This window comes from Oncorhynchus masou, chromosome 8 (genome assembly GCF_036934945.1).
Source record: "Oncorhynchus masou masou isolate Uvic2021 chromosome 8, UVic_Omas_1.1, whole genome shotgun sequence".
NCBI lineage: Eukaryota > Metazoa > Chordata > Actinopteri > Salmoniformes > Salmonidae > Oncorhynchus > Oncorhynchus masou.
The window spans coordinates 28,979,156-28,985,155 of NC_088219.1; the positions used below are offsets into that span (position 1 = coordinate 28,979,156).

Sequence of the window (6,000 nt, forward strand, 5' to 3'; positions counted from 1 at the left end):
CCTGATACAGAATCCCGAATAGGCTCTTATTTTCCCATTCTTCCAATGGTCCAATATGTCAGTCACATAGACAATTTATGGAATGACAAAACCACTACTTAATTTCACACATTCATGTTTCAGTCTTGCATGTGAATGATGTCTCTTCTCCAATGATTCTTATCTCCTTCTCTTTCCTCTCTCCTCCATCTTTTCCTCCCTTCATCTAGATGACACCAGCCACGAGTCAGCTGAGCCATCCCGAGGTGACGTCAACTCCGTGGGCCGGGTTCAGACCGCCGGCCTGCTGGTGACCTCCTCCCTGCTTCTCCTGGCGGCCATCTTGTCTTCATAGCGCCCAGCCTGAGGGTTTTAGACAGAGCGGAGTGGACCGCCCTGACTGGACCACAGGCCCCCCACAACCCCCAAGGAGCACTTTTTAACAGACAGTCTCTCTCAGTGCAAGGGAGAGGAGAGACTTATAAGTGGAAGTCCTTTTTATAAACGTTGCTTTGGGGATTTAAGATGCCAAAAGCCTTTTTTGTCATTTTACTTTCCTGTGAATTTTGATATTTGAAGGCCATGGTATGCCGTTGAATTTGCTCTCCACATACCCTCTCACACACTAACACACACACATTCTCTCTCTCTCTCTCTCTCTCTCTCTCTCTCTCTCTCTGTCTCTCTCTCTCTCTCTCTCTCTCTCTCTCTCTCTCTCTCTCTCTCTCTCGCCCTCCTCTATAGCCACACCAAACATTTTGCAAGATTAAACTACGGAACAAAAACATTTTCCAAACCCCCAAATGACTTTGATTGAGAATATGATGAAGTCGTGTGGCAAATGACAATTGATCATTTGAAGAAGGCTTGTGACTGATCAGATCAGCCAATGGCAATGAGGCCATGGCATACTGGCCAATCAAATGAGGCCAAGGTATACTGGCCAATAAAATGAGGACAAGGCATGCTGGCCAATCAACGGTGAAACAAGGATCCAAAGCCATGGTTGTAGCTTGGAGAAATCCTGTTGCCAAGCGGAGGGTTGTCTGCTGTTTTCTTTCCTTTGAAGAGTCCATTAGAAGTTCCTCTCAGGTGATGGGGGTTGGATTCAATGACTCAGAGACTGGGAGAGGATGTTTGAGATTAACCGGAGAAAATAAGCCCCCATGTTTAGTACTTTCTGTCCTTTTAGGGGAATTAGTGATTGATTAATGTATTTTTGAAATAAATCACATAATTCAAGTTTAGCAGCCAACACGGGTGTATATTTGCGAGGAGCGTGGGAGCTGATATGGTATTTTGTCAGGCAAATGTATTTTCCTATTTATTCTTGAGTCCTCGTGCTCTGTCCCTTTTTTGATGACTGTCCTGGTTCTGTCACTGTAACTACAGCAGAGAGAAGCCCACAACATCCCACCAGGAAAAAGCATCAGTCTCTCTTTTGTTTAAGACAGGTATGCTTATATTTCATTACTCGTACACATTAAGTATCTGGGCTTGGACTCAAAATGTAATTGAAATGGATTGTTTTTATCCAGCTGAGTTCAGGGAAGAGGACAGAGAGTCGCTTGTTGTATCAGGGTGTAGGAATGTGAGTTATATCTGTGATCTTCTCTCTAACAGTAAACACAAACTATATGCGTACTAACAAGTCAGCCCATATTACAATCCACTACTTCATTTGGAAACATTGTCATAACCTTTACCAAACTACATTTACGTTTATAAACACAAGGTACAGGGATGACACCATTCTGTAGCTAACACCATTAGTTTCAATTATGTTTTTAGTAGTATTCTTGGGTTCTTCCAGGCAAACAGCACACACTTGCATTGATATTGATATTGCTAGGTTAGCGACTATGCAGTGATGATCCACCCACATGTCCCCGCAGTTCTCCTAACTTTGCAGGAAGGTTGTGGTAACGTTGTGGACATAAGGTTCCTCTATAGCAGCTGCAGCTCTGGTATGATTTAGCCGTGTCTTTGATGTCGTGTGGAGCAGCGTCCTTGCAGACCACATGCTGGGTGGCCATGCGTTGGTTATTTCTGGAATGGAAAAAGAAAAGACCACCAGGAGAGAGAGGGAGAGAGGTGTCCTGTTCAGTCTCTGGACACTAGCAGGGGCGAGAGAGGTGTCCTGTTCAGTCTCTGGACACTAGCAGGGGCGAGAGAGGTGTCCTGTTCAGTCTCTGGATAGGTTCACTAGCAGGGGCGAGAGAGGTGTCCTGTTCAGTCTCTGGATAGTTTCACTAGCAGGGGCGAGAGAGGTGTCCTGTTCAGTCTCCGGATAGGTTCACTAGCAGGGGCGAGAGAGGTGACCTGTTCAGCCTCTGGATAGGTTCACTAGCAGGGGCGAGAGAGGTGTCCTGTTCAGTCTCTGGATAGGTTCACTAGCAGGGGCGAGAGAGGTGTCCTGTTCAGTCTCTGGATAGGTTCACTAGCAGGGGCGAGAGAGGTGTCCTGTTCAGTCTCTGGATAGGTTCACTAGCAGGGGCGAGAGAGGTGTCCTGTTCAGTCTCTGGATAGGTTCACTAGCAGGGGCGAGAGAGGTGACCTGTTCAGTCTCTGGATAGGTTCACTAGCAGGGGCGAGAGAGGTGACCTGTTTAGCCCAGTGGACCGGAGGGAGTGATGAGGTGAGAGAGAGGCCCCAGCTGAGATCAATAGAAATCGGCTTTTCAAACCCAGGAACACTCGGTAAATATTTCCCCCAGTCCCTTCACTTACTTATACACAGTCTTATTTAGTGTGCTGACACTCACTCACCTCCTTTGTAAAGGGTTGAATGGACTATCAGTGAGAAATACATTTAGCCTCTGCGTCTGTAGGCTGTCATTGTGGGATTCAGTTTGACCAAATCTGTAGATAGGAAAAGTAAAAATTCATTGTCACCGACATTCACTTCGGGCAACATTGGGAAATACGGATCACCTTGTCTTATGGGTACTGTGTATCCAGCAGTAGTCTAATAGAACGTACAGTGTTAGAGCAGTGATTCTCACACTTCTTTGAAGGGCAACCAGATTTAAGGGAGACATTGTTAATGTTGTTAGTAAGAAAAATGTAAATGTTTGATATAAAAAAAACGGTTGATTTCATTTCTAAATGTCTTTTTGTATGAGAAACATGATCAATGTTACAGTCTATATCTGTCAATTCTGAATCCACCGTGCAGTTAGCATTATGTGTAAGCGTCTCAAATATCAGCTCTGTGTGTGTGTGTGTGTGTGTGTGTGTGTGTGTGTGTGTGTGTGTGTGTGTGTGTGTGTGTGTGTGTGTGTGTGTGTGTGTGTGTGTGTGTTAAGGTCTCTGCTATTGGAAGTGCACTATATCCATCCATGCCCATTCCAAGAACCAGACCACGCTCCTATCGCTCTCCCCTTTTGACCAGACCTTTACTTAGTCGTATTTTCATCTGGAATGTGGTTTAGGTGCCTGATGTTTTGAGTTCTTGTACCTGCTTAGTTTGTCTGTGGTCTCTCCAATGGTTTCAGATGAAGCTTCAGTAGTCAGTTAGCACCATGTTGTTGTACCTGAATTCAGGAGATGGAATGTCCATTTTTGTTGTAAAGCTTGTTGAGTGCTGGTTTTCTGTGCATATCACAATGTCCTAAATCAGTTAACTGTAATTTTCTATTAAACCATTGATGTAGAGTATTAGATGCAGTTTTGTTACAGGGTGAACAGTGAGTCTGATTGGAGGAGCTCTTCACCTGAATTTGGTACCTGTTACTGTAGCCATTTAGCCTGAACCTAATGTCACTGTGCCCTCCTATGTACCCTGTCCTACTGTATGTATCTGTCCCCTGGCCTCTGTCCCTGTCTTCTGTCCATGTCCCCTGGCCTCTGTCCATGTCCACTGTCCCCTGGCCTCTGTCCCTGTCCTCTTGTCCCAGACCTATTGTCCTCACCTCCCCAGACTGTTGTAACTCCTCCCTCTCTTCCTGGTCTAACTCGCTTCACCAGATTTTTCTGCATATGTATTTCATACGAAGGCCATTATTTGTAAATACACGTGTTGGAGCAGCTATGACTAACTACAACAAAAAAAATGATTTAATAAAAGTTGTTTGTCATTGTCTCTCAAATTTGTAATGTCTTTTCTTTTTTACGTAAATTGAACTGCTTTGTCTAATGGGGCAGCAGGTGGCCTCGTGGTTAGCGTGTTGGGCCAGTAACAGAAAGGTTGCTGGATCGAATCCCTGAGCTGACAAGGTAAAAGTCTGTTGTTCTGCCCCTGAACAAGGCAGTTAACCCACTGTTCCCCAGTAGGCTGTCATTGTAAATAAGAATTTGTTCTTAACTGACTTGTCTAGTTAAATAAATGTTAAATAATGGATTGAAAATTAAATAGAGACAAGTTACTGCTCTTTGACAAAAATGGAAGATAACTGTCAATAAGCAGTACGTGTTAGGCATCCAAAGTTGTTTATTTCCACTCCTTACTGCTGAACAGCTGTCATTCTATTATCTGAAGTTAAATCCCAAATAGAAAAACTACACAACTTCAAACAATCATACTTGAACCTGCAATGTGTTGAGTGATTTCTTAGGAACTCTGCCAAAAGCTGCTAGGCTTCTCTCTCATTATCCTTGTTTTCTCTCTGTGTGTCTATCCCTCTCTCTCCCTCTCTTTCTCGGTCCTTCCTCTCTCTTTCCTCTTTCTCTGACCTTCCTCTCTTTCCTCTCTCCCTCTCTTTCTCTCTCTCACTCTCTATGTCCTCTTTCTCTCACTCTCTCTCACCTCTTTCTTTCTCTCACGCTCTCTCACCTCTTTCGCTCTCTCACTCTCTCTTACCTCTTTCAGCAATGTAGTGCGCTGCCAAGCCTCTCTGCGTCCTCCCCCAACAGGACGGGTAGCCTACTCTCATTAGAGAGGCCTTTGAAACTTTGAATAAGAGTTTCAAATTTGGGGAAATGACACTCTCTAATTGTTTTATATATATTTTTTTTACATTTTGTTAGGAAATGCAGCTCCGTCTCAGGTTCTGCAGTTGTGCCGTGGTTGTACAGCCTTTCCTCTACAGGATCAGTAACCATGGTCAAATATTTAGCCACAGTGTCCTGTCGATTTAGGGCCAGATAGCACTGCATTTTGCTTTGTGTTAGTGCTTGTGTTTCCCAATAAGCAATATAGTTTTGTGTTGACTGTGTTGTAATTGCTCTCTCTCTCTCTCTCTCCCTCTCTCCCTCTCTCTCTCTCTCTCTCTCTCTCTCTCTCTCTCTCTCATGGGAGCAGACAGTGATTTTGACACCGAAGCCCTTTGCCAAACAGCAGTGTAATCACAATGTAAGGGAGAGCTTTAGAGGCCTTATCAGACATTTATGTTACAACCTCACAGAGACCCTGGGAACCAAACAACAACTAAAGGTCAAGAACAGAGTTCTCATTCAAGAGAGAATCACTATAACAATCATGTGTTTTTATCTTCAACAACAAGACACAGTTGAGCCACTCTATACAGGATTGGTGGAGAAAAAGAGCTGGGTCTCATTCAAGGCAGACGACCTGTGATTCTGCTTGCATTCTTTGACCTTCCTTCCTCTCCTTATTCAGTCACACCTAAACCCACCGCCACTCTACGTCATAGTCCTGAGGGGACCACACACACTGCTATTCTCAACCAGCACTGTGGTGTGGTATCCTAACTGAAAGACAGACAGAGTATAATTTACTTTTAGCAAACCATGAATGAGGGTTATCCTCTCTCAGGAATGTCTGTACAGTGCGTACAGGAACCTCGGAATAGCCCAGTATTGAGTCACGCGGGGGGGAATCAGGTGAGAATCAGGTGAAGTTTAATCACCTTCCATTTCCGTACACTCTCATGTTGAGATGATTAAGATGGTTAAATCCACAGCCTTGTTCTCTTTAATGGGATTAGGCAGAGAGATTTATGTCTGGCTGTTCTGTGGATCAACTTCTGACAATGAAGCACCGGTGATTAATACGAAGGATATGTTTCCACCCCTGGGAGTGTGTGGTACATGCCTCATTTTACATGATCTGTGTTAGATT

General features: G+C 44.3%; 1 protein-coding gene across 2 annotated transcripts in view; it reads left to right on the forward strand.

Annotated features, from left to right (window-relative positions):
- LOC135544500 (ephrin-A5-like) overlaps positions 1-4,069 on the forward strand; it is a 49,832-nt gene extending 45,763 nt beyond the window's left edge. For both annotated transcript variants that reach the window (XM_064972158.1, XM_064972159.1), the window contains exon 5: positions 210-4,069. In XM_064972158.1, coding sequence (XP_064828230.1) covers positions 210-334 — 125 coding nt within the window. In that variant the 3' untranslated portion in view covers positions 335-4,069. The remainder of the gene's footprint in view (positions 1-209) is intronic.
- Positions 4,070-6,000: the final 1,931 nt, after the last annotated feature.